Here is a 27,927-nt window from a genome sequence, read left to right as displayed (position 1 = left end):
ACTGCCTGGCAAATCAAAGCCTAGCACTCAGCACACTCCTTCCCCGGGTTCCTCCTCCCTTTCCATGCTCGGGACCCTCCATAGTCCTCTGCCTTAGCCACACCATCACGTCGCTCTCCCCTCCACAGCTTGCCTTTGCTCTCAAGTTTTCTGGCACAGAACCCCAAGCTCTCTCCGCCAGACCAAACTGCCTTTGAAGGAAACAAAATAAAACTTCCCTCTTTTTCAGGAGCCAGTGGTCACTGTGGTCTTGTTCTAGATTCACGACAACAAAGCAGCACCTTTCTAACTTCTCTTTTCGTAGAATAACTGCTCTCTTGTATAAAGTAGGTTACCATATCTGCAGCCCCTTGTGTGTCTCGAGCCACCTAATGTCCTAGGCAAAATAAATAATAGTCATACAGCCTTTTAACTGCACGGGAAACATCTCTTAAAAGCCCTGGCCACCAATGTACAAGGCACAGAGAGAAGGCAAACGCAAAATTAAACCTAATGGGCAGTCCTGTGTGGGGTAAGACAGGGTAAGAATGAAGATTGTTCCAGTAGTAATAACTGAGATTACTTGCTATAAAAAAAAGACAATTTTGAAAATTAAGGGGATCTCCATATTCTATCATTTAACAACAGGAAGCACAAGCTTCTCTAAAATTTCCCATCAAAACAGTTTCATAGCAACAGCCACTGAAAGGTAAGACTTCTGTGATTTCGATTTTACTATCTATTATGCATTCTTTGTGACTCAGTCTAGATGGGGAAGAAATGTCAAACTTGAGATTAAAAATTTTTTATGATGAATGGAAAATGTAGATATGAAATGTATCTCTCAGTAACTAAAAAACAACCAATTTATTTAAAGACACTTGTGAAAGTAGAAGCTTATTTATAGTTACTTTCTTTTGCTGTGCCTACATATGGCTTCTCTGCTTTTAGCTTTTGCTAGTTCTGATCAAAACCCTTGAAAATTCAACAGGTAAGACAGATCAACCTGAAACTTCACAGCAAAGTTAAAATGAGTGAGCAATTTTAGCCTTAAAATAACTTTTAAAAAAAAACTTTTTTTTCCTGTTAATAAAAAACAATTTGATTACTATATCTTGTTCAGCTTTTTTCTCTGGTTTTAGCAAAAGCGAGTAAGACGTGTTACTGGAGCCTGATTTTGAGTTCACCAAAAACCTCGAGAAGCAACACGGAAGAAACAGGAAACAGGGTCACTTTACCCTAGATGTTAGTAGTAGGAATGAGGCTCCATCAAGGATACTTGATGGACACTCTGATGAGAGGTCACTGCTATTAAAACCACTTTCTGACTAATAGAACTCCGTGTTTCTATACATACATTTTTGTTAAAACTGTAGTCCTTCAGGGCGCCTGGGTGGCTCAGTCAGTTAAGCGTCTGACTCCTGATTTCAGCTCAGGTCATGATCTCAGGGTCGTGAGATTGAGCCCCGTTGTCAGGCTCCACACTCAGTGAGGAGTCTGCTTGAGATTCTCTTTCTCCCTCTGCTCCTTCCCCCAGCACTCTTTCTAAATTAAAACAAAAACAAAAAAAATTGTCTTTCACACCTAAAATACCGGCTTTTGCAATTAAGGATAATTTTTTCTTGAAATGCTAGGTTTGGAAATTTATACTGCTTTTATTTTTCCCACTAAACCTACTGAATTCAAGTTTTAGGTGTCAGCAGGTTATTTCTTCTTACTACTCCTATCATTTTCAACCATTATTTTTCTCTCGTTCATTCTTTCAGACATTCTAGAATCTTCTAGAATGGATAGCATTTACTTTTCTATATTCAGGGTGATAGTTTCTTATGTAATGACATTACAATTTTTTCTATCAATAGTTAAGAATTATGAACACTATTTGGAGAGACATCTGCTCTTAGCAGTATGGTAGACTGGATATTATGAATTGTGACACCCCCCATACCACCCTCCCTCCCATATCAGCCCCCTGTAAAACATCCGCATGCCAGGTCAATTATAGCAGTCATACTTTAAATACACTAATGAGACTGGAAGACAGTCAGGGATTTCCTCAAGATCCAAAAATGTGTTAACAAAATGGTAAGTGAACCACCAGTCTTAATGCAGAGCTTGGGGTGGGGGGAGGTAAAGGCCTCAAGCCACAAGGATGACAGATGTCAATGAAGAAGACCAGGCTTTGGGCCCTAAGAGAATTTGGAACCTAAAGCTAGGGACTAGAAGGTCTCACTACTGAAAAAATTCTAGGCTAGAAAAGAACATCTGCAGACATCTTCCCAGCTCTGCAACGATGGAGACAGGAACAGACCTTAAAACAGACTGCTTTCCCTGATACTTCGTTAACTCTCACTATGGTCTACACCATGTATGCACATGGAAACTATAAGCCACGAAATCAAAGTGGCTCCAGGTCATGTGATTTGTCTGAAAAGCAAATATAAATCCTCTTTGGAGAAAAGTATTCTTAATTTAGGTATCTTAGGAGTCCCAAATTATGTATTCCCAATTAAAAAAAAAATAAAAACACACAAGAAGCTACTATGCACAAGAGTTAACAGAAACAAAAACTAAAGATTTAAATTCTCAAGAAATTAAGATATTGGAATTGTCAAAAACACAATATAAAACTAACCATGAAAATAAAACAAAGTGGAACTAAGTGATCAAAGAAAAAAGGAAATAAAAAATAACCACAGGAACTTGAAAAAGAATCAAACAGGACTTCTAAAAATGAATCATTGAAATTAAAAATTCAGTGAATGGAAAAAAAAAAGGAAAAAAATTCAGTGGATGGGTTAAATAGCAGATTTGGCTTATATGAAGAAATAATAGGTGCCCTGGAAAACAAATGCAAAGAAATCATTCAGAATGTGCCATACGGAAAACATGAAAGTGAAGATACAAAGAACAAAAGAAGGAGGCCTGACAAGACTGACTGGAGTTGCAGAAAGAAAAAACAGAATGGACAGGGGAGAGGCAATATTTGAAGAGAAAATGGCAGAGAAATTTCCAGAATAATGAAAAATCCAAAGCCATCAGACATAATATACAACAAGGCACAGTAATCATGAGACGAATGATATACCAAGAAAGCTAAATAAATCTGTATCTAGACATATCATAGTGAAACTCTGGCACACCAGAGACAAAAATCCTTAAAATAGCAGCCAGAGGCTTTTCAACAAACGGTGCTAACGCAAGTGGATTAACCCAAATGGATCACAACTTAAAATAAAACTCTGAAACTTTTAGGGAAAAAAGTAGGAAGAAAACCTCAGGATCTAGGGCTAGACAAAGAGTTCTTACTCTTGACACCAAAAGCACAGTAAGCTTAAAAAAATTCAGATCTTTTGCTCTGCAAAGACACTGTAAGAGGATGAAAACACAAGCTGCACATTGGGTGAAAGTATTTGCAAACAACATATCCAACAAAGAACTAATATCCAGAATGTGTAAAGAACTCTCAAGGGCACCGCGATGGCTCCGTCCGTGAAGCGTCTGCTTTTAGCTCAGGTCATGATCCAGGGTCCTGGGATCGAGTCCCGCATCGGGCTCCCTGCTCAGCAGTGAGTCTATTTCTCCCTCTCTGTCTGCCCCTCCGTCTGCTTGTGCTCACTCTCTCTCAAATAAATAAATAAAATCTTAAAAAAAAAAAAGAACTCTCAAAACTGAGAAGTAAAAAAGAAAAAAAAATCCAATTAGAAACAGGCAAAGGACATGAAGAGACGTTTCACCAGGAGTCAAAGACGGAAAAATGAGTACCTGAAAAGATATCCAACATCATTAGCAATCAGGGTAACAGAATTAAAACCACAAGTAGATACCACTATACATCTCTCAGAATGGCTACAATAAAACATAACAAAAACCCCAAATACTGACAAGGATGTGGAGAACCTGGATCGCTCATGTATTGCTGGTGGGAATGTAAGATCGATGACCACTCAGGAAAACAGTTCAGTAGTTTCTTAAAAATCTAAACATGCAATTATGATATGACCCAGCAACCGCACTCCTAGGCTTTTACCCAAGAGAAATAAAGACCTATGTTTAAACGAAAATCAACGGCAGCTTTATTTACTGTAGCCTGAAACAGTGAACAGCCTCGATGTCCTTCAGTGGGTGAATGGCTAAACTGTGGTACATCGTACTGTGGAAGACTACTCAACCAGAAAAAACGATGAAATACCAATACATTCAACAACCTGGGAGACTCTCCAGAGAATTACACTGAGGGGTGGAAAAAAGGCAACCCCAAAAGGCTACATACTATGTAATTCCATTTATATAAAATTCTTGAAATAACCAAATTATAGGAATGGAGAACAGGATAGTGGTTGGTAGAGGTTAAGGACGGAACAGGAGGTAGGAAAGTGGGTGTGCCTATAAAAGGGCAACACGAGGGATCCTTGTGGTGATGGCATGTTCTCTGCCTCTACTGTGTTAATGTCAATATTCTGGTTGTGACATTGTACTATCACTTTACAAAATGTTACCGTTCAGAGAAACTGGATAACAGGAACCATAAGATCTCTCTGCTTATTTCTTACAATTGCATGTGAATCTATAATTATCTTCAAAATTAGAAGTTTAATTAATAACAATAAAGAAGTCAGAAAGAAAAGATACATTACCTCCAAAAGAATGACATTTGGAATGGAAATGGATTTCTCCACAGCAATAGTAAGTCAAAGATTAGTATCTTAGAGTGCAGAGGAAAAAATTGCTGTCACCTTAGAACTGGGTATATAAAAAAATCAACTTTAAAGAACAGGGGAATTAAAAACACTTTTGATAAAACAAAAACAAAGGGTTTAGCCACCAACAGACTTGGCTAAAGGGATATCAAGACATGCTTCAGAAAGCAGGAAAATTATCCTAGATGGGAGGTCTGAGATGCAAGAAGACAGGTGGGTAAATAAACTGATTTAACACATGGGCAAATCTAAACAATTACCTGTATAAAAACAATAATAACCATAGTGTCTAATTTGCAACGTTAAAAATCACAAGCTAAGACTAAAATACTGGAGGATTGTGGCAGAAAATTAGAAGAGGGGCAATTTAAACTTTAAGATTCCCAAGATCATTAAAAAAAAAAAAAAGATTCCCAAGATCTTCAATTAGAGAGAAAGGTGAAGACACTAAGATTATACTTGAAATGCAGATAGTAAAATTCAAAGGCAAGTCCCCTAATCAAAAAAGATGGGGTGGGGGGGGTGTGGAGAATTTTTTTTTACTGTTTTAAATTAGAAAAATCGGGGGGGAGGGGTGCCTAGGTGGCTCAGACAGTTGAGCATCCAACTTGATTTGGTTCGGGTCTTGACGAGATCCAGCCCCACGATGGGCTCCACGTGCAGCTGGGAGTCTGCTGGAGAGTCTCTCTCCCTCTCCCCCAACCTTCCCCCCGCCACGTGCTCTAAATAAATAAATAAAATAAATCTTAAAAAAAAAAGGAAAATGGGGAGGACAGAACTAAAAAGGCACAAAATAAGGTGGTAGGAATAAATCCAAATATATCAGTAAACAATTAAGATTAAACCCATCAATTAAAGTTATGTTAAAAAATAATCCAGCTATATGTTCTTTCAGAGGCACACTAAAACATAAGGTGTAAAATAAAAGTAAAAGAAAGGATAGTAAATACTCTACCAGATATATTAGAAACAACTTCATATCAATAAATTGAAAACTTCAATGAAAATAACAAATCCCCAGAAAAATGTAATAACAAAAATAACTAAACACTTGAAAGAAACAGAAAAACTAGTAATTCTATGATCATTGAAATCTAATAGTTAAGAAATTTTCTCAGAAAGGAAATACAAACTTCAGACAATGTCATAGGCAAGCTCTACACAATTTTCAAGGAATGGATAATGTAAATCTTTTTCTTTTCTTTGAAGAGAATAGAAAAAAAAGAGAGAAAAACCTCACTAACTGATTCTATAACCTGGACATCAAAACCAGAAAAGAGCAACACAAAAAAAGGGAAATTATAGGCCATTATACTAGAAATCGTAGCCAGCAAGCACTAAAAAAACACCCACCACCACTACAAAGTATACACTTATTTTTAAAAATAATTTTAAAAATAGGAATGGGGAAATAAAAAACAATGTATTTGCAAATAACATTATCATCCACATAAAAGACCCCAAAAAAACCCTAGAGACAAATTCTAAACATAAGTCTTTAGTAAAATGGCTGGATATAAGAGCAGTGATCAAAAACATAACTTGTGTACTCACTTTAGTAGCACATGTACTGGAATTGGAACAGAGATTACCACGGACCCTGCACAAGAATGACATGAAAATTAGCAAAGCGTTCCGTATTTTCATTTTTGCAGTGTTTCCGTAAATCTCAAATTATCTCAAAATAAAAAGTTGAAAGAAAGGTGTGACCTCTTGGGTCAGGAAACAAAATCATATGTTTAAAAGATACCACTTAGGGGCGCCTGGGTGATTCAGTTGGTTAAGTGTCTGCCCTCAGCTCAGGTCATGATCTCAGGGTCCTGGGATTGAGCTCGGCATCCAGTTCCCTGCTTCGTGGGGAGCCTGCTGCTCCCCCTGCTTGTGCTCTGTCAAATAAATATTTTTTTAAAAGATACTATTTATAATAGAATAGAATCTTATTCATAAAAGGTACAGAAACTAGGAGTAAATCTAACAAAAGAAATACAAAAACTTTATAAGGAAAACTCTAAAAGTTTCAAGAAAAAAACAGAGGGCTATGCTATGTTAATGAATAGGAAGATCCAATATTATGATGTTTTTTCATGAAAGTTTCTATTGTTTGAATGCAAATGCAATTAAAATCCCAACAGAATTCTTTGGGAAACCAGGGAAGCTGATTCCAAAATTGCACAAAACAAAGGGCAAATTCATTACTAATAAAACAGGTGGGGGGACTTGCTTAAATAAAGACTTTCCATAGTCACAGAAATGTAGATGCTTGGTACTGGTAGTGGGATAAACAGTAACCAGTGGAACAGGGAGCCCATGAAACAAAATCCACACATATATGGAAATGTAGATGACAGAAGTGGAAGGGTAGATCAATAGCGAATAGATGAGCCATTCACTAGTGGGTTTTGGACAACTGGTTTTATCTGTATGTTTTTTTAAAAAGGTGATTTTTTTCATTATATCATACCATACACATACACACATACAATGTAGATTAAATATTTAAATATAAAAAAGCTTTACTTACAACTTTTGGAATATAGGAGAATATCTTTATTAAGGATTTCTTAAACAAAATACAAAAAGCACAAAACACAAAGAAAAGCTAATAAATTTGACATTCAACTTAAAAATTTCTTCCTAAAATGTATAACCTAATTCTAATCAAACATTTAGACCTAACTTCTAGTTTATAGGAAATAGAGAAGAGCTAGAAGACACCATGAAGATACCATCAAATAATTCCCAGAATCTGAAACATTCTATGAAATATTCTGGCCTGAACTCTTCAAAAAGCCAATGTCATTTAAAAAAAAAAGAAAAAGAAAAAAAAAAGAGGTGGGATGGATCGGTAAGAAACTCTTCCAGATTAAAAAAAAAAAAATGACAAGAACAACATGCAATACATGAACCTTGAGTTTGGGTTTAAAAGCAAATCAACACCTAAAAATAACATTCTTGAGATAATCAGGGAAATTCAAATGTAGACTGTGTTTTATATATTATGGAATTGTTCCTTTTCTATTTTAAGTAACCCCTATGCCCAATGTGGGGCTGCAACTCATGACCCTGAGATCGAGTCGCATGCTCTACTGACTGAGCCAGCCAGGAATCCTTATTGTTAATTTTCTCAAGTGTGATAATAATACTGTGGTTGTACAGGGCACTTGCTTTTTAAGATACGCATGCTGAAATACTGAAAAGTGAAAGGTCATGATTTTTTTCAATTTACTTACAAACTGTTCAACAACAGAGCGTTATTGACTGTTACATCTGGATGGAAGGTATATGGATGTTCATTGTTTCGTGTTTCTATGTATCTATCAAACTTTTCATATTACAAAGTTGAGGGGAAATTTATAACTTGTGCTCTTCCAAGGCCATCAATAAAAAGGTGAAAAAATAAGCCACAGAGAAAATGTTTACATCTAATAGTAATAACAGATTAATATCCACAGTCCATAAGAAAAACTCCTTAAAGAGTTCTGTAAGAAAAAGACAGTAACTTCACATAAAATGGGCAAAAGACATGTAAAACTCTTCACAGAGAGTAATCAGGAATGAATATAATACATATGAAAAAATGCTCAACCTTGTTAGCCTTTAGGAAATTCAAATTTAAATAGTGAGATTTCCACTCTGGCCAAAAAGAAGTGACAGGACCACGATTTACCTTCCCCATTTTAAACAACTAAAAACCTGTACAGAATATATACTACAAAGTTTTTCAGACACTGCACAACAGCCAGTGCAGGCCAGTGACTCTTGAGAAGGAAAACAAACAAGAAAGCGACAACTGCCTGAGCTTATTGTGCGATTTCCACAAGGTAGCACTATGACAGGGATGTGACTCTCAGGAGCCTGGGAGTCTCCGGGGGGAGAGAGGTAGGGGAGCCAAGATGAAGTCTGTAGGGCAGAGCACTGGAAAGACGAGGGAACTACAGTGGGAGAGTTCTAGATCTACAGAGGGTTTGCCTGAGTCTTTAGCTGAATACTAATGGGTGTATTCACATGAGGAAACTACCCAAAGGTGGGAAAGGACCACCAGAAAAAAGCAGGCAGCACAACCTGGGAGTTCATATAGGGCTCAAAACAGTTCTTGATCCCAACAGCCAGAGAGGAGGAATCTCCTAAGAAACTAAGCAAAGGGGAGATTATTCAGAAGGTTATTACCTCAGTAGTTGGCCAAATTAGCCCTAAAAGCTCTTCTGGTCCTACCTCATTATACTTAAAAGCAAGCTATAAAAGGACCAGACCATTTCCAAGTAACTTAATTATGTTCCAGAAAAAGCTCAACATATTTAAAGGAATACAAAAACTCTAGTACACAGCAATGTAAAATCCAAAAATTACCAGGCATGAAAAGTAAATCACAACTCAGTAACAGATGGGGAAAAAATCAATCAATAGAAACAGACCAGATATGATACAGATGACAGAATAGTCAAGTACATTAGAACAGCTATTATAAAAAAAAAAAATGGAGGAAAAGTATGAGCCTGTTAAGGAAAGGCACAGAGTATATAAAAAAGACCCAAATGGAACTTTTTTTTTTTAAAGATTTTGCTTATTTATTTGACAGAGATAGAGACAGCCAGCGAGAGAGGGAACACAAGCAGGGGGAGTGGGAGAGGAAGAAGCAGGCTCCCCACAGAGGAGCCTGATGCGCGGCTCGATCCCAGAACGTCGGGATCACGCCCTGAGCCGAAGGCAGCAGCTTAACGACTGCGCTTCCCAGGCGCCCCCCAAATGGAACTTCTAAAATTAAAAAATTACATCTGAGGTGAAGAATACACTGGATGGGATTAACAGAAGATTAGATACTTCAGGAGGAAAGATTAATGAACTTGAGGACACAGCAATGGAAACTATTCAATACGGAGCAGGAGAAAAAGACTTCACCCAAATGGAGCATCGGTATAATGTGACAACCTCAGATGGCCTAACATACAAGTCACTGGAGTCTTAGGAGAGGAGTGAGAGAAGGGGACAGAAAAAAGTTAACTGAATAAATAAAACCCACAGCTTTTCAAAATTTGGTGAAAACCATAAAACCCGTAGGTAAACAGCCCCAGCAGAAGAAACATGAAAAAAACGACACCAAGCACATCATAATCAAATTGCACAACCGCAGTGATAAAGAGAGAACAAAAGCAGCCAGAGAAAACCAAGTTACACAGAGAAGAACAAATATAAGAATGACAGTAGGCTTCTTGCTGAAAACCACAAGAAGGTACTGCTAAGCATCCACTACCTTGGCAAAATTTAAAAGTCTGAAACTAAGAAGTGTTAGAGAGGATGTAACACAAAAGTAACTCACATAGTGCTGGTCGGGGTATAAACTGGTCCGGCCACTGTAGGATATAATTTGGCATTATCTTGTATAGATGAAGATATCCATACCATGTGAGCAAGCAATATCACTCCAAGATACAGAATGCTCATAGCAGCATTGCTTGCAATAGCAAAACCAAAAACAACTCCAAATGTCCATTAACAGAAGAATGGGTAAACTGTAGTCTATTCATACAATACTATAAAACAGTAAAAATGAATGACTCTCTAAAAATACTAAGTTGAAAAAGCAAGTCACAGAAGTAAACACATTATGCCATTTATATAAAATTCAAAAACATACAAAATTTAACATTTTATTTCAGAATACATACATTGTTGTTAAAACTATAATAAGCAAGAGAATGGTAAGTACAAAATTCAGAATAATTATCACTTGAGGAGAGCACAAAGAGGGTTTCTAAAATGCAGGTGATAGTCTATTTCTTAAGCTGGCTCATGGGCACACAAATATTTACTATTCTTTATACCTTATATATACATGTCTGTGAATTTTTTTAAGTATGAAATACTTCATTTAAAAAAAGAGTGAAAAATGTGAAAGACTTTAAAAATGAACACTACTGTTTATGTATAACAATAAAATTAGTGTAAAAAAGTCTACAAAGAAAATGTTCCGTTTTTTATTGTCTTTCTGCGCCCTATACAATCAGTATCAACTGAAAAGGGCCATAACCCTAGTGTGAACAAAAAATAACAAGCAGAGTCTTTAACGGCTTTGACACAAAATCTGATATCTGATGCTCTAAGTTAGACAACAGTAAATACATTAGCCACTAATGTATCATTCTTCATTTTTCATCTGTACTTCGATTTTTCTTTATCTTTGGATTTCTTGGGACTCCTGCTTCGGTCTCTCTTTTTACTCCGTTCTCTTTCATAGGGGTCGGTCTGGTATTTCGATTTGTGACTATTACTGTAGTGGCCATCCCTTTCTCGAGATCGGCTCCGACTTCGGTTTTGAGGTCGGTCTCTCTTTTCACTCTTTTGTTTCTCCCAACAGCTTTCTTCTTCTTCATAGTGACCGAACCCCATCTCCCTGTAGATATCCTGTCAAAAGAATGGAGAAAGAGTTACAAGTGAATCTGTAAAATAATCATTTTGTAAGTACTGTCAATTAATAAAACTCAGAAAGTCTACCATAGCAAGCAGCTATAGCAGCTCAAATTTGAACACTACCACTAACGCCAAGAATCTTACAAATTAGAAAGCAAAAATAATTCAGAGAAAGACTTAATCATTTTTCCTATCAATCTCATTGCTTTGTACCTACTACTTCAGCTGAACTGAAGGATCAGATCCAAAAACAAAGAACTGAAATCACCCAACTGAAATTAGAACAAGTGTTTAGAGAAAATTGCAATACCAAGAATTCGGGCTATGGCTGGTCACCTTTCTACCTCCCCCTTCACTCCCCAATTGACTTGCAATGGAATTACTAAAATTCCCATAAAAACCCTATGAGGAATCTTTAGACGTTTAAATAACATAGCCAGAAGAGTAAGACAAGTCAATCAGTCTAAAAAGAAAACAAATACTGAATACTTTGGTCTGAGTGATTATTTTTAAAGTGTTTACTTTACAACAGCTCCTCTCCAAATCTTCAAATATATTTTCCATGTTTATATTAGGCTGATATATGTTTTTTATTAAAATCATTTATTGGGGTGTCTGGGTGGCTCAGTCGGTTAAGCATCTGACTCCTGGTTTTGACTCAAGTCATGATCTCATGGGTCATGAGATGGAGACCCATGTTAAGCTCGACACTCAGAGGGGAGTCTGCTTGAGATTCTCTCCCTCTGCCCCTCCCCCTGCACATGCAAGCACTCTCTCTCTAATAAATAAATCTTTAAAAGAAAAATAAATAAATATAAAAAAATCATTAATTTACCCATTTCTTAAAAATGAGTTAAGAAACAATGGGCCAAAAGAGTAGATACATTAAATTCTTTTGGGGGGGGAGGGGAGAGAGACAGAGACAGAGAGAGGAGAGGAGCAGAGGGAGAGAATCTTAAGCAAGTGAGCCACCCAGTGCCCCTAATTCTATTCTTACTAATTAAGTAACAGCAGTAATTTTCCTATATGAAAAGGGCTAGTTACAACAATTCTATTTCTGTTTGTGTTCTATCCCCAATTAAAATGAGTATCTCAGGGGCGCCTGGGTGGCTCAGTCAGTTGAGCATCTGACTCTTGATCTCAGCTCAGGTCTTGATTTCAGGGTGGTAAGTTCAAGCCCCACCTTGGGCTCCCCCCTTGGACATGGAGTCTACTTAAACAAATAAAATAAAATGAGTATCTCAGCAAGTGGCTGAAATCTAAAGAGACCAGAGCGAATGCTCTTTCAAGAGACAGTTCATAAAATTCAACTTCCTTAAAAGATTTCTCTCAGAGGAAAGCAAAATCCTAAGGATTGAGTTCCCAAGTGTTCCAACTCTATCGCCACAGACATTATAATAGATGTAAATGTCAAGTTTTCAACTCGAGAGTGATGAATACCCATGGTTAAAGACTGGGTTTTGGGGCGCCTGGGTGGCACAGCGGTTAAAGCGTCTGCCTTCAGCTCAGGGCGTGATCCCGGCGTTATGGGATCGAGCCCCACATCAGGCTCCTCCTCCATGAGCCTGCTTCTTCCTCTCCCACTTCCCCTGCTTGTGTTCCCTCTCTCGCTGGCTGTCTCTATCTCTGTCGAATAAATAAATAAAATCTTAAAAAAAAAATAAAGACTGGGTTTTAAGCAAAGGATTCATAATTATTCCATATATTGTCTAGTTACTATACATTACACCTGGCATGGAGATTGCAGCACATGAAAACAGATCTAACATGACAGTTAGTGTCTGTGGAATACAACTTTACAAACTGTTTCATGATTTCCTGCACAATCCCAATGGTTCTCTTTTTTTTTTTTTTTTTTTAAGATTTTTATTTATTTGACAGAGAGAGAGACAGCCAGCGAGAGAGGGAACACAAGCAGGGGGAGTGGGAGAGGAAGAAGCAGGCTCCCAGAGGAGCAGGGAGCCTGAGGTGGGGCTCAATCCCAGGACCCTGGGATCACTCCTTGAGCTGAAGGCAGACGCTTAACAACTGAGCCACTCAATGGTTCTTCTCACTCTCTGAGAATCCCAGAGGTAGAAAAATGAGTATTTGGTTTAACCCTTTAACAACTATTTTCTAGCAATATATGACAGCCCTAGATAAAAGAATTTTTTGTGCTTCCTGTAACATACACAAAACACAAATATCTACGCACTATCCTGTCTGTATACTTAATTCCTGTATTGGCTGAGACAATAAACTTTTAAAATGCTAACTGATGTATAACTATAAAATCTTCCGTAATTATACAAATAGGCACTTAAGTGCTTTGAGTGTTTAAAATAAGAGAGAAAGAGATAAAAGATTATACAGTACTTAATTCTTTGAAAAACTTGATGAAGCTGAAAATCTGAAATGCACTGAAACCTTAAAACCTCTCCTACTTGGGAGTATTTTTCAAAGCTACACAAGCTTTAAAAAGTTGGGCAGCTCTAGGTTCAAATGGTCTTTGCCATTTAGGAGATGTGTCGAACAAGAAATAATCTTGAGGTTAGATTTACCAGGGAAGGTTTCATAGAGAAGTTAGGACTTGAGATCAACCTCAAAGAATGAGTGGGTTTGGCTGTGGATTGGCCTCAAGAAGGCTAATGCACGGAGTGGAAGTGAAAACTGAAAAGCAAGGAAGAATCAGCTCCATGTGCATGAAGGGGAAAAGGTCAGGTGGCTAGATGAAGCCATATTAGAACAGATCCTTTAAGTATGTGCTAGCACAGTGCTAAGTGCTTTTGGAGTACAATATTACCCTCATTCTAGAAAGTAAGGAAACTGAGACTCAAGAGATCTATACAGGGTGGAGATGATTTTTTAATTGATCAGTAACTTGACATACAAAATTGAAAACGGGGGTAGTACAGAATAATGTACTTGGCTAGGAGCACAAGTCCGGATTTACACTGGCTCTGCTACTTATCAGCTCTGTAAAACCAGGGCAAGTCGCTTAAATTCTTCAGTTTTCACTTTCTCTGTTGTGAAATGGGGAAAATCGTATCCACCTCACATTGTAAGCACACAGACGCCCTTAGCTGTCACTGATTGATGTGCATGGCAGGAAAACTGAGTGACAGAGGAAAGGTGTGACTAAAACGCTGAGGGCGGGGCATGAATGATGGCACTCTTTAAATAGCAAAAGGGCTATGGAAAAAGAGAGGTCCACAAGATGACAGCAAGGAGTAGGAATACATGCTATCTAGAACAGAGGAAACTAAGAATATATATTAAATACATATCTGCTGAAATTTTTTAAAAGCGAAGAACAACTCATGAAACACAGCGAGCAGCTGTCTTGGGGGCAGAAGAGAAGGGGGACGGGGATAGAATCTAGGTTCTCCACACGTACCACTTCATAGATTTTACTTTGGAAGCATACAAGAAATTTTTACAACTATAAAACACATCAAAAAATTTCTTAAAGCAATCCCTAAACATTGAAAAGAAACCAATTAATTGAGGTATGAATCCAGTGAATGGCCTTACCACAGAAACTATTCTGATTTAAAACACGGTAACTTGACTGTAATAGTAAAATAACAGCCAGTGTAGAAAACGTGTGCACACACATTTTTCTTCACTTAATCTTAAATACGTACCACGAACCTGTAACATAAGTATAATCTCAGTTTCACAGAAGCGGCGGCGGTGGCTCTGAAAGCTAAGTGACTTGCTGAGGGCACATCAATGGCGAGTGGCGCAGAAACTTACTCCTAGCTCCTCTGAAGCCAATCCCGCCCTTTGCCAACCATACTACACATCTCGCCTTCTCTGGGTCTTTGCTTGATGTACCATTCTCACCATCCCGAATATTCTCCCTCTCACCTCGGCATACTAAAATCTCTTTACCCACCAGGCCCAGCTCAAAAATCCTCCCATGGTAACACAGAAGCAAGGGGGCTGTCATGTAATTTGCTTTTCATTTAACCGAGAGCCAAAACGCAGGCTAGAAATGACTTCTCCCTAGAATCAATTTTCTTTGAGGAATTATTAGTTGGTTAAGCGTCTGACTTTGACTTCCGCTCAAGGTCATGATCTCAGGGTCCTGGGATTAAGCCATCTGTCAGGCTCCACAATCAACAGGGAGTCTGCTTGTCTCTCTGCCCCTCTCCCTACTTCTGGTGGTCCTTTCTTTCTCTTTCTCTCTCTCTCTCTCTCACACACACGCACACACAAATAAATAAATAAATAAATAAATAAATAAATAAATAAATAAATAATTTTTTTAAAAAAAAGAACATGCATTGTTCAAGAACTTGGGATGCTGTTTTTATTTCAGATAACAATATGGGAGGGCATAAATGTTTCACAGGTCTTAAAACTTCAAGAGCGAGGCACCTGGGTGGCTCAGTCAGTTAAGCATCTGCCTTTGGCTCAGGTCATGATCCCAGGGTCCTGGATCGAGCCCTAAGTCTGCTTCTCCCCCTGCTCATGCTCTCTCTCTCACTCTCTCTCTCTTTCAAATAAATAAAAACCTTTAACAAAATAATAATAAATTAATTTAAAAAGTTTTTCAAGAGCTGTAAGTACTATCCATAACACTCGGTGATAAGTTAAAATGACAAATGAGCATTGTTTCAGCACAACCACACTTGCTTCTGATGGGAGTAAGTGTCCACAGGTTCAGAAATCTCTCATTTCACAATATGGAACTGAATGATATATTAAGTTACTTTGAAAACAATCTTTTATCACTTGTGATATATATTCTTGAAAGTAAGTCCATCACCCCAGTGAAACCATTCTATGTTCTAGAGTTAGGAACATACCCACCCTGTTCAGAACTATACCTTTACCCCTATATTATGTCACTAAGAAGTAATCTACAGAGGGATAAAATATTTATCTCTCTACAGCTCAGGCTGGACATTATAAGTACCTGATTAGTATTTCTGATCGGCATGTAGTCCTCATCTTCTTTTTCTTCAGAGCAGTGACGAGTTTTCTTCTTGTGTTTTTTACTCGTGTGTGAGTGACTTGATTTTGAATCCTCTGCTTGCTCATCTAGCACAAGATCATATTTGGCACTGCAGCAGCTAGTTAAGGACAGATGTGAGGACTGACACTGATAATACATCAGAGCGTAAGAATCTGGTAGACTAAGGAGGCCACGAGGCTAAAGGTAATTTTTTAAAGCAAAAAGCAACTCACAAGCATAGAGTCTGTTTCTAAAACAAAACTACTTCATATTTTCTTTCAGGAAAAATGGAAAGAACCCTGACCTTAAATAAACAATTAACAACTGGCAAGGGAGCAGGCAAAAAACATGGAGGGCCAAAAAACTATATCCGCAAATGAAAATTTAAGTAGCCTTAACAAATAAGGAAACCTATTTGTCAATAATGAAAAAAATAACTTAAACAGAAAATGAGGCACATGTTTCACTGGAAAAAATTAAGATATTACAAACCCCAATGCCAGAGGAGCTATAGGAGATAAAAGATACATTCATGTGACTCTTTTGAAGTACTAATTAGATCAATCCCATAGGAGGGAATTTAGCAATGCCTCGCAACAGCCACCATATTTAAATTCAAGTAAGAATTTATAGAAGGTTAAAATAAGTTAAATGAACAAAGGTATATACAACAATTATTTTTATAACAAAAACTGAGAGAAACAAAAGCCTAGTAATAAAGACATTTCTTAAATATACTGTAGAACTTCAATACGATATATTATTACAAAGAAAGTTATTAGCAATGATAAATGAATGCTATGAAAAAACCCAGGAAAGTGTTTATGAAAAATTAAAAGCGGAAAAAGCTTGAAATAAAAATTGTCTATACCATATGGTAATCATAACTTTATAAAACATAAAAAGATCAAGATTTGAAAGAAACAACAAGAAAACGTATCATTTGTCTAGGTGGTAAGTTATGAGTGGATCTTTTTTTCTTACTTGAAGTTTAGTTGACATACAATATTGTACTAGTTTCAGGTGTACAACATAGTGACTCAACATTTATAGACGTGAGTGAATCTTGTCTTAATTTCACATAAATGTGTTATAAAAATTATGATAATGTGTTTTAATTCAGAGATAAGTATTTTCTCTAATATACTATTATGTCTTAGAATAAGAGAAAATATAAAACTGTTACACCCTCTGTTGAAAATAATCTCAAATTCTAACACAGTATTTGAGGAAGGCTGACAAGGGCCAGAACAGTGGTTTTCAAAAAACAAGCTGAGGAGGAAGCCCAACATGCAGAGAAGGTCTCAGAGGCGTGTGCGGCTAGAGGAATGGGGGACACACTTCCCTCAGGCTAGAGTGTCGGCTCTGTTTTCACGATGCTGCAGCTCCATGCCTTCCTCGGGGAGTTTCACTTCTACGTAACACGGAACAGGAAAATGCTGCGTCCTCTTGGCTTTTCACAAGAAGGCTAAAGATGGCCAGTCACCCTGCACCATACCCTATTCCTACTCCATTATTTCTGACTTCTTTTCTCCTTTATACTATGTCACACTGTTTCCAGAGTAGCTTCTGGAGCCTCTTCTTTTTCAGGTGCGAATTCAACAGCCCTTGCACAGGATTTCATTTACCGTGTTGCTTCACACATGCAGCTCCCTCCATCCAAAATCCATTTAGTGGGTCACACTCAGTATTTTGTAATAATGTAGAACAGAAAGCAGAGTACATGGCATCTAATAAAAATACTATGGCAGGGGCGCCTGGGTGGCACAGCGGTTAAGCGTCTGCCTTCGGCTCAGGGAGTGATCCCGGCGATCTGGGATCGAGCCCCACATCAGGCTCTTCCGCTATGAGCCTGCTTCTTCCTCTCCCACTCCCCCTGCTTGTGTTCCCTCTCTCGCTGGCTGTCTCTATCTCTGTCAAATAAATAAATAAAATCTTTAAAAAAAAAAAATACTATGGCATTTCTGTTTCAATTATGTGTGCGTGTGAATGGCTATACTTGGATTGTGCCAGGTATAATAAAAAACTGGATTTCTTAAATGATGGATCAAGTTAGAGAAAACAGCCTCCCATCTTAGCTCTCCCCCTCTATTCAAGGTGCAGCTTTAATGTCACTTCTCTTAGTGGTCTATGAGGGCAGGGGCTATGTTTCACTGGTAATTGATGCCAAATAAGTATCTGTTGATTATTTATCATTATTTATCGCCAAGACACTTGTCACATCTCTTCTCCCTCACTTACCCACCATCACTACTACAGGCAACACCAGCACGCGTCAAATCTTTCCAAAGTCCTTTGAATTAAACACAGACGTGATTTCTCTGACTTCCTTTCCCCAATTTATTCCCCAAGGTCTACCCTGGCCAAATTAAACTTGCCTTTCCTTTTGTTCTATCTTTAATCTTATTAGTAGTCTAATTTACAATAATTTCTCTTTCTCTCAAGATCCATAAAAGTGTATCTCCACCATGCCTTTTTAACTTAAAACTTATCTTATTATTAAAAAAAAAAACCTCACTAAACTTATCTGATTATTAGATTGTCCTCTGAATCTCCTTTCCTTGCCATAGTAACAAAGTCATATAATATACAAGGTGGGGGGAAAAATATATATGTTTATCGCTTACATATTATAGACACATGTTCTATCACTCTATTATTGTACCCGAGATTATAAATGCCTTGCTAAAATGAAATCTATCAACTACCAAGAACATAAAGACTATCTTACTGGGTCAGATTCAAGAATTTCCTTTTCCTTGTTTAATATTCTGTTTGAGAATAATTAACAATGATTTGCATCAGGACATGTGTGTCTTCTCCACCAATTTCAAAAGACTGAAAGCAGGCACTGTTCAATACTAGTCACATGTGGTTGTTTAAATTAATCAAAATTAAACAAACTTTAAAATTCAGTTCCTCAGTCCATTTCACATGCTCAAAAACCACATGTGGTTAGTAGCTACACCGGATGGTGGAGAAATTTTCCATCACTGTAGAAAGTTCTATTGGACAGTACTGGGCTACATATTTATTCTCAAACACGCCTTGTTTCTTTTCTTAACTTTCAGTAATCTATCATCTTGAATTTAAAACATTTTAATACTACATATTCTTTCTTTTCAGCCCGAACCACTCATCTCTATGAGAGAAAAGACGAAAGACATCTCCTTGTACTTTACACCCTATGCCTGTACTTCCTTTTCTTTGTCCTACACACTTCCTTCTGCCGGCTACAGCTACTAGTGGTTAGCCTAAATTTAATTTCAAATATTTGTTAAATAAATCTCAAGTGTATTCCATCATACCTTTTATAATTTTAATATTTCAATCATATCCCCCCCAATGTTCATCTTTTAGACTAAATCTTAGCTTACTGTTTCGTGTGCCTGCGTGTGAAAGCCTCCTCCTCGTGTCAGTACATTTCAGACTTTATCCACCTCTTATGCCTCTTATGCTTTACTATGCTTTATGCATCCTAGACAGTCAACACATTTTTTAAAATGAGTATATAACAAGTCAACCTGATATTTATCTTTCCTTGATGAATACTTGGAAATGAAATGTCTAAGACAGTGTGGGAAAAGAGAATCCCTAAAATACCAACAGAAACTAGGAAACAAAGAAACCATTTAACAGAAAGAACCACAAAAGAAATAACTTGCGCAATGTGTAGAGTGATAGATTTATAAGAAGAGTATCAATGAACAAATTAAAATGACATAATGTAAATAGTATGTTTCATTGACTTTTACTTGTCTCAACCTAAAACTTGGAAGAACCTAAATTAAATGGTCAAGTCAATGGATTTCTTTTTAATCCTATAAAAGATAACCCTTGCATACAAACAGGAGCCCAATAAATACTTGCTGCTAGACTGACAATGTACTAAGCAGGAAGAAGCAACCTAATCACGTAAGAGAACAACAGGATTTTGTTAATCTACATATTTACCATCTCCAAAGAAGTTAAATATTATGAGGGGGTTAACTAACACCAAGAATTTAGCACAGCTATATGAAGAAAATTTCTGAGTATGAGGAATTTAAAACACTACAATTGTATACAAAATACGAATCTTACCTGAAGATCTCAGAATAAGTGTTAACCTTAACCTAAGAGTAAGGAGGGAAAAGAATTAGGCTAGAGATTTTTTTCAACCCTAACCTTCTCCATACATTAGAGAATATACCAAAAAAGAAAAGCATATGTAAGATGGTGAAAAAGGATTACAATAAACTAAATGACGTCTTCACAAACCACCAGATTCAGGAACCTTGTCTTCTACAGACTGTGACTTTTTAAAACATGTCACACAGTACTCTACACAGAATGGATGGTCTATACAGATTGACTAATTGGTTCTTGTAAAGGATACTCCTGCTTGGGCTTTACTTTATCTTTCAAAACTAAATTAGACGGTTTATCCTGTTCCTTTTCATACTCCTTGAAATCACTCTTAGTGTATTTCCCACCTATTTATTAAAAAAAAGAAAAAAAGACTTAGTAAGAAAACTCACCTAATTTATTAAAGAACAAAAATTAACTTATAAGAGATATAGCAGCTATTTTATAAGTGGCATATATATTGGCAGACAGCAAAAGGCTGAGAAGAGAACAAAAGAATAGTAATTCATTGTCCATTACTATTTTAAATGAAATCAGATACCCATTTTGCTAAGTAGCTATATGCTGCCACCTAACGACATATGTGAGTATTACAACATCAAACTTTCAAATCCTAAATTACACAGCAAATACATTCCCTGGGAAATAATGCAGTATTTAAGTAGAGCCATTAAGTCCATGAGAAAATTAGGTCCAAAGGAAACTGAAGGCTTGAGACTGGAGTCTGAGATCTGAGAGGCTTAGAAGTTTGGAAGAAGTGAGGCTTTAAAGATCTCTGAGCTGTCAGAAGAGACAATGACCAAAATCTTAGAGCACCAAGCAGATAGTGGGACAGCAGGAATGTACATAGAAGTTCCCTAAGGGGAACTGGAAATGAAAGGGGCGGGTTGGCAACAACTGTCTCTGCTTTGAAATTCTTGCTTAAGTCACCTGTATTCCCTCCCAAGTGCCAAAAATGAAATCGACAATCCCTTCAGAAAAATAGGACCTACTGTTAGATCTTGACGGGCCTTCAGTGGCAGGGCCAGGAAAAAGCATCCTATGCAGCCCCTCTACTACCAAGTTGAAAACTATATGTATAAAATATATATACTTCCTTTTTTAAAAGAGAAAGCTACACATATACATAAAGCCCACATGGGAATAAAAATATGAAATAAAAGGAAATTCTAACATAAAATAAATATTTATGTATGTATGTTCAAAGAATGTATGTGGAAAATAATACAAGAAACAGATAAGAGTGGTTACCTCTGGGAAGGGAAAGTGGATAGATGAGACACAGGAGTGGAAGGGACAGTTTTTTACATCACCTTTTCAATTTTATACCATATGACAACTACAACAAATAAACTTCAAAAAAACTTGTTAAGAGTTTTGCATCTAGAAGAACCAAGCCACCACAACCATCAAAATCATTACTTGGCAAATATGCCATGTTTGCAATGGGTAATTATAAGTAATTTATAACACATTCACAGATAGTAAATATATTCACAATCGGCTTAAATACACATATACACACTCACACACACTCCTCTGTATCTAGATTCTTGCTAGCAGCTACGTGAAACCATCAATGGCAGAATTGCCATCAGTGGACATTTCTCCTAATGAACAGCTCGAAGGTAAAGGAGGTACAGACACACACACACACACACACACATGCACGCACAAGCACGCACACGCATGCACAGTGAACAGAAACAAAGGAAGCTGAACCAACATACCTTTTCCTTTCCATTTAACCTTTGCAACAGACTGGCTAAAATCCACATGTATTCTTCTGTCGTCTATAAGTACATTGTCCATTTTGAAGAACGCTTTCTCACAATCTTCTTCCTGATAGTAATTACAAAAACTCAAGCATAAATCTTTATGGAGAAGATTTCTGCAGCTAGAACAAATACCGAATATACAGCAAGTCTGTTGTTACTAACACTAATATCTGAGTGCCTACCACACACCAGATGCTTTTCATGCTCTGCATCTAGGAGCTCAGTTAACTCTGATAACAAGCATATGACGTACTACCTATTATTATCTCCATCTTCTCGAAGAAAAAACGTATGTTTAGAAAGGTACAGAAGTTGCCAAAGGTCAGCTGGCAAAGCTGAGAGCCAGGATTTGAGCCGAGGCAGTGTGACCGTAGTGGACATACATACATTTACAAATTGTGCTGTACACATCCATCCACAAACCCTTTCATTCGAAATCCAAAAATATTCTGAAAGTTGAAAGCTGTTTTTATAAATTTGGTTTAAAACCCATTTGACAACAAAACCTGACGTAACAGAAGACTGCGGCCTTAATTTTTTCCACTTGGTATGAATATGCATTTGTTTCAGCATAGAAATATTTTGTGAATGATTATGGAGTGCTGACCCAGAGGAGTATTACACAGCCCACAGAGGTGTGTGTACACACACATATACACACCATTACCTTTCTAAGTTCTAAAAAAGCCTGAAATCAGAAACATAGCTACTCCCAAGGGTGTGGATAATGGACTGTGGGCCTAAGATACGAAGGTCTGTGTTACATAAGGATTCTTCCTGTCAGCAACTTTGCAAATCCCATTTCTCCGTTTCTGACATCCGAAGGCTAGAAGTAATGCATTTCAACCTAGCACTGATCAATCACCCCTTATATTCCTGGAAACATATTCTTTGGTGTGCTCACAACTTACTAGAGAAAATTCAGAGAAGATTAAAAAAAAAAACTAGTGATAATTTCTTTATTTACCATGTATGTCAAGAATTAAGTGGATTATAAACTCCATAAAGATACAAATAGAGCTTTATTCATCTGTGTATCTACATCATTTAGAACATCATCTGGTACATGATAGGCAATCGGTGTTCTTGTTTTTGTTTTAAGCAAGCTCTACACCCTATATAGGGCTCAAACTTATGACCCAAGAGTCGCGTGCTCTACTGACTAAGCCAGGCAGAAGCTCCAACAATCAATGTATGTTTGATGAATCGGTAATGATTATTATACTCGGGCAGGCATAATTGCATCACTGTGCCATTTCCCTAAAGAGAAAGTTCTCAGATATTTTGTAGGCACCTGATTTATGACAAAGATGGCACAGCCAAACTGTGTGGATAGGACAACCTTTCTAATAAACTATGCTGAGTCCTCTTGCTATCCAACATAAGAAAAATGAAATTTAACATGATACACATAATACACAAAAATCAAATTACAGCTCTAAATGAGAAAGATAATTTCACAGCAGACCTTCTAAAGGTAGCACTGGAGAATATTTTCATGACTGTGAGGGTAGGCAAAGTTTTTCAAAACCAGCCACAAGAAAAATACTGACAAACTGATCTAAAAATCAGAAATTTTTGCTTATCAAAAGACGCCATTAAAAAATGGGGAAAAGGCAAATCTACAGAGAAGATACCTGTAACACATATAACCAAAAAATAAGATTGTATCCAGAAAATGTAAAGAATTCTTACAAATCAAGAAAAAGGCAGCCAAACACCCAATCAAAAAGTGGGCAAGTCTTGAACACTTACTTCATTTAAAAAAAAAAAGGGGGGGGGGGCATCCAAATGCAATGTAAACATATGAAAGGGGGCGCAACCAAGGAAATGCAAAATAACACCATCATAAGATACCACTACACACTCACCAGAATGGATAAAAATTTAAAAAACTGACCATATCAAGAACTGGTAAAGATACAGAATGACAGGGACTTTCACACATTGCTAGTGGAAGTGAAAATGAGTATAACCACTTTTGGGGGAAAAAAAGTATAACTACTTGGGAAAACTGACTGAAATAACCTACTATAGCCACAACTACCCTATGTCCCAGCAATTCACTCATAGGTACATACCCAACAGAAATGCATACATATGTACACCAAAACATATGAAAGAAATGGTTCACAGTAAAACCATTCATTATAGCTCAAAACTACAAAGGACCCAAGTGTCCATAACAGCTGAATGAAAATCTGAATTGTTTTATATACACATAATACTATATGGCAACAAAAATCCATATACACACAGTGAAATACCATGGCAATGGAAATGAAGGAAAACAGTTAACAAAAGCTCACGTAGTAACGTATAAATCTTAAGAATAAAACACTTAAGCCAAAGATGCTGGACGAAAAAAACACATACTATGTTTACATTTATATCAAGTTTAAAATTAGACAAAACAGGTCTATGATGTTAGAAGTAGCAGTGATAGGGAGGGCCTCTGAAATTCTGGTGAGTTTTTTTCTGCTAATCGCAGTGCCTGAAATATAGAAGGTATTCGATAAATGCTCTGGAATAACTATCACTTGGAAGGAGCTACTATTGGACACACACCAGTTCAAAGCTGCATAAAGAAATGACACAGACTCCATAGTGGGTAAAGGCAATAGTAACAGAGTCAGACTTTTCTAAATTCAAATCCCAGCTATGAGATTAATCCAGTATGATTTTAATCAAGTCACATGACCACTATGTGTCTCAGTTTACTTATTTAGAAAAGGAGGAAAGTACCTACCTATCTCATAGACTTGTGAGGGTTAAATGCAGGTCAAATAGTATAAAGCCTGGCTTAAAGAAAATTATTTGGGTGACATAAACTATCATCATTATTATTATAGATCTAGAAGATAGTATCTAATCCAATATTCAAGTTGTATTTATAAGGAGGGTAATGCCTATAAATAAGAGTTCTAAACAAACTGACAAATATCATACAATAGGTGGTCAATGACAGCTCGGGTTAATATCTAGGAGTTTACACCCAGTCCAGTTCTCTATTACTCAGTTATAGATCTACATCAACAGTACTGAAAAATCATTTATACAATGTGAAGGACTTCACCTAAAACCTTAAAGTTTTAAAGATACATAAATTCAGACTGCACCTGACCCTAAAGTAAAGGTACACATATTAACATCAACAGATGTTGAATTTACCCTCTACTTGAATATAATAAAATTATTTTTCTTGGGTGCCTAGATAAAGGGTAAACTAATTTTCTAATTTCAGAGACTAGAGAGTTCTATAATTTTCCACATTTTAACACTATATAAGAATAAAATAAATATAAATTTAAAATATGTATATTATGACCTACCTTTTCAAATTCAATAAAAGCATAACAGAGGGATTCTCCTGTTTTCCAATCCCGAATAACTTCACAACTGAAAGAAAGTTTGGAAAAAGTGACTTTAAAGAAAATGCATTTACTCTTACTCTTCAAAAGTGAAGAACAAAATAAGCCAGTTATTACAAGTCAAAGTTAAGGGGCACCTGGGTGGCTCAGTTAGTTAAGCGTCTACCTTTGGCTCAGGTCATGATCCTGGGGTCCTGGGATCACACCCCGAGTCAAGCTCCCTGCTCAGTGGGGAATCTGCTTCTCCCTCTGCCTCTCACACATAAATAAATAAATAAATAAATAAATAAATAAATAAATAAATAAATAAACAAATAAATAAACAAATAAACAAATAAACAAATAAACAAACTTTTGGGGGGGGGAACCCTCTTATGGGACACCTGGGTGGCTCAGTCAGTTAAGTGTCTGCCTTCAGCTCAGGTCATGATATCATGGTCCTGGGATCAAGTCCCACATATGGCTCCTTGCTCAGCGGGGAGCCTGCTTCTCCCTCTGCCTGCTGCTCTCTCTGCTCATTCTCTCTCTCTCTCTGACGAATAAATAAAATCTTCAAAAAAAAAACCAAAAACAACCTCATTAAAAAAAGTCAAAGTTAAACTCGTGGAACTATATTCTTCCAAGTTTTTTCAATAACAATTAAAAAAAATAGTTCACCAGTGTAGTAACAAAATTATCTCAATTCTAGTCTAAATGCCCAATCTTGACCTATATAGCCCTAAATTTCTAATGCACTGAAGAAAGTATAAGATAAAACTATTTACTTTCCTGTGCCAAAAGTAAACTGCTAAAAAATTCTTTAAGTCACAATTCACTTCTGGTCCAAATGTAGATGAATTACAGAATATCTAATGTTACTGTAAAATAATATATGTACATTCATACATATATACAGATTTAATAAGTTTATGCTTTGTAGTTTTCAAATTTAATATAAACCAAGCTTAAATTAACCCCATAAGTATAGCTATTATATAGAACTAATCCACCTTGACAATCAAATAAGAGGACCTATAAGATGGAGTTGAAACCACGTGGATTGTCCATTTCCTCACATATCATAAGTCTCATTTTATTTTTTTATTATTTTTTTAAGATTTTATTTATTTATTTGAGAGAGAGTATAAACAGGGGGCGCGGCAGAGAGAGGGAGAAGCAGTCTCCCACCAAACAGAGACCCCGACGTGGGCTTCGATCCCCATGACCCGAGCCGAAGGCAGACGCTTAACTGACTGAGCAACCCAGGTACCCTCTGAGCCTCATATTAAAAACATGAAATGAGGGGAACTGTTCCATTCACTTCTTGTTTTAAGGCAAAAATGTGTGTGTTGGAAGTGGGACAATCATTTAATTATGTATATATACATATGTATGTGTATTTATTTGTATGCACACATACACACACATGTAAATACATATTTTTCTTCTCTACTGTACAAAAGACTCATCTGTAAAATTCACCACTACAAAATTCTAGAGTTCACCAATTCATCAAAAAATGTCATTACAAACCACCAATACCCAGTTTTTCTAAAATCTTTCACTAATTCTAGAGATTACCTTCTTATGGGCCCAAATCTTGAGAATATTATCTCCAGATCTTCATCAGTGGTCACTGGATTCAATTTACATACAAACAGCACATTTTCTGGAGGTTTAATATCTGCATCAGGTAGGTCTCCCACCTAAAATATAAGTAAACAAAAATTTAAATCAATTCCTTTGTTGTTTCTATTCTAAATATCCTCTCTAGCCCAAAATGCTATTTCTCTAAACAACTAAATTTACATTAGAAATCTACTACAGGCTTAGGAAAAGAAATCTAAGTAAGATTTCAAAATTGGAAATTACAATGTTCCTGGTAGTAATATTAATAGCTAATACTTGTCTACCTCTGACTTCGTATGAGCATCATGCTTGGCACTTCATATACACTACTAACCAATTCTTAAAACAACCATGTAGTTTCCATTCTAAAAATGAATAAAGTAAAATTCAAAAATGTTTCATAACTAACTTAAGGCCACATAGTAGTAAGCAACAAAGCTGGGATTTGAATCCAGATCTATCTGGCTTCAATGTCCTAATTTCATCTCCTGTTTTTCTTTCTTCAAGTATTTGATATATTAAAAAAAGAATTTATATAAAGTATATCTAAGTTATGAAGCATGAAAATAAAAAACACCCATGATGCCAACAACTAGCTAAAGAACTAAAATGTCACCTAATCCCATGACTCCGCCTTTCTCACCAGAATACCAAATGTCCTGCTTTTTGGTTTTCCTTTTTGGCCATTCCCCTATATCTGTAGTTTTCCCACTTAAGTATGTATCCCCAGCAATATAGTTTCAGTTTTGCTTGTTTTTAAACTTTTAAAAAATATTATCATCCTGACTCTGGCTTCTCAGTAATGCCCCATTCTTTCCACACTGTTGTTCAATATAAAACAGCAACAATTCCTGGACAGTGTTTCTAGCTTTTTATGCTTAACCCCACTATCATCTTCTACTTTGGACAAACTGAAGTCAACTTCACAGACAACTACTGCACTGAGCAGAGAATCCCATTCCTACTGAAGAACCAGTGAGGGTAACTATGGGAGAAAACCATGATGATGGAAC

At 36.7% G+C, this 27,927-nt stretch overlaps 1 protein-coding gene and 1 pseudogene across 1 annotated transcript in view; one reads left to right on the top strand and one right to left on the bottom strand.

The window, feature by feature from the left end:
• The first annotated feature begins 6,225 nt into the window (after positions 1-6,225).
• Positions 6,226-6,324, top strand: LOC113259705 (U6 spliceosomal RNA; annotated as a pseudogene).
• An 879-nt stretch (positions 6,325-7,203) lies between these two features.
• PPIL4 (peptidylprolyl isomerase like 4) overlaps positions 7,204-27,927 on the bottom strand; it is a 35,773-nt gene continuing 15,049 nt past the window's right edge. The window contains exons 8-13 of the mRNA XM_026505018.4: positions 26,867-26,991; positions 25,268-25,334; positions 21,888-21,999; positions 20,408-20,504; positions 15,991-16,138; positions 7,204-11,078 (exon numbers count right to left, since the gene is read on the bottom strand). Of these exons, the coding sequence (XP_026360803.1) occupies positions 10,827-11,078; positions 15,991-16,138; positions 20,408-20,504; positions 21,888-21,999; positions 25,268-25,334; positions 26,867-26,991 (801 nt within the window). The 3' untranslated portion in view covers positions 7,204-10,826. The remainder of the gene's footprint in view (positions 11,079-15,990; positions 16,139-20,407; positions 20,505-21,887; positions 22,000-25,267; positions 25,335-26,866; positions 26,992-27,927) is intronic.

Source organism: Ursus arctos, unplaced genomic scaffold (assembly GCF_023065955.2).
Source record: "Ursus arctos isolate Adak ecotype North America unplaced genomic scaffold, UrsArc2.0 scaffold_13, whole genome shotgun sequence".
Taxonomy (NCBI): Eukaryota; Metazoa; Chordata; class Mammalia; order Carnivora; family Ursidae; genus Ursus; species Ursus arctos.
Note: the sequence above shows the minus strand (reverse complement) of the source record. Positions and strands in the feature narration are given on the sequence as shown.